General features: G+C 33.8%; 1 protein-coding gene across 1 annotated transcript; it reads left to right on the top strand.

Annotated features, from left to right (window-relative positions):
• The first annotated feature begins 201 nt into the window (after window positions 1-201).
• LOC137829559 (leghemoglobin alpha) lies at window positions 202-1,082 on the top strand. The gene is made up of 4 exons (XM_068636385.1): window positions 202-362; window positions 445-553; window positions 649-753; window positions 842-1,082. The coding sequence occupies exons 1-4, from the start codon at window positions 265-267 to the stop codon at window positions 968-970; spliced, it is 441 nt and encodes a 146-aa protein (XP_068492486.1). The 5' UTR covers window positions 202-264; the 3' UTR covers window positions 971-1,082.

Genomic DNA, 1,082 nt, shown 5'->3' with positions numbered 1-1,082 from the left:
TAATGTCCTTAGGGCATGTGTTAACCACACTTGTAATTAAATTACGAATTTACTTTGATTAACTGAATTCTTTTATTATTTGAAAAGATTATTGGCTTTTCGTCATGCCAATTGACACCCTCAACTCAACAAGCCAATTACAAGAGACATATGATTTAGTTTTTCTGACTCCAATTAGGTTTCTATATAAAGAAGTAGAGGATGTGAAGTTGTTGCATAACTTGAATTGAAGAGATAGAAATAAGAGAAAAGTAGAAAAGAAAAATGGGTGCTTTCACTGAGAAGCAAGAGGCTCTGGTGAACAGCTCATGGGAAGCATTCAAGGGAAACATTCCACAATACAGTGTTGTGTTCTACACCTCGTAAGTGTTTTGTTTAAACATGTGTGTTTTGTTTGTTTGTTTGTGTTTTGGTTTGACGAAATAATATATATAAAAATAATAGGATACTGGAGAAAGCACCAGCAGCAAAGAACTTGTTTTCATTTCTTGCTAATGGAGTAGATCCCACTAATCCTAAGCTCACGGCTCATGCTGAAAGCCTTTTTGGATTGGTAAGTCTCAACCAAATCAAATTTTATGTGAATTTTTGTCATTTTTGGATGTTTCATGAATTAATAATAATATTATGATATTTTTGAAATTGTAGGTGCGTGATTCAGCTGCACAACTTCGAGCAAATGGAGCAGTGGTGGCTGATGCTGCACTTGGTTCTATCCACTCTCAAAAAGGAGTAAACGATTCTCAGTTTCTGGTAGCGTTAATGAATATTGTTTTATAGTGTTAAATTTTGAAGTTTGATATGAAATAAGAGCTAAAGCATGGGTATGTATGAATTGCAGGTGGTAAAAGAGGCTTTGCTTAAAACATTAAAGGAAGCAGTTGGAGACAAATGGACTGATGAACTCAGCACTGCTCTCGAACTAGCCTACGATGAATTGGCAGCAGCTATTAAAAAGGCATATGCTTAGGATTGCCTTTATTTCTAATGAATAAATTTGTTTAGAAAGAACTTGTTATTAAACAAGTTCCCCCATATAAATGTTTCTTAAAAATAAGTAAATTCTATTGTATTTGGATAAA

This window comes from Phaseolus vulgaris, chromosome 7, assembly GCF_000499845.2.
Source record: "Phaseolus vulgaris cultivar G19833 chromosome 7, P. vulgaris v2.0, whole genome shotgun sequence".
Lineage (NCBI taxonomy): Eukaryota > Viridiplantae > Streptophyta > Magnoliopsida > Fabales > Fabaceae > Phaseolus > Phaseolus vulgaris.
The sequence above is the reverse complement of the archived record's forward strand: the minus strand, read 5'-3'. Positions and strand labels throughout refer to the sequence as shown.

Bases quoted from the DNA above. Each gene is read 5' to 3' on its own strand.
- LOC137829559 (XM_068636385.1), top strand. From the start codon at position 265: ATGGGTGCTTTCACTGAGAAGCAAGAGGCTCTGGTGAACAGCTCATGG. The intron at 363-444 runs GTAAGTGTTTTG...TAAAAATAATAG, and splicing joins AGTGTTGTGTTCTACACCTC to GATACTGGAGAAAGCACCAG. The intron at 754-841 runs GTAGCGTTAATG...TATGAATTGCAG, and splicing joins TAAACGATTCTCAGTTTCTG to GTGGTAAAAGAGGCTTTGCT.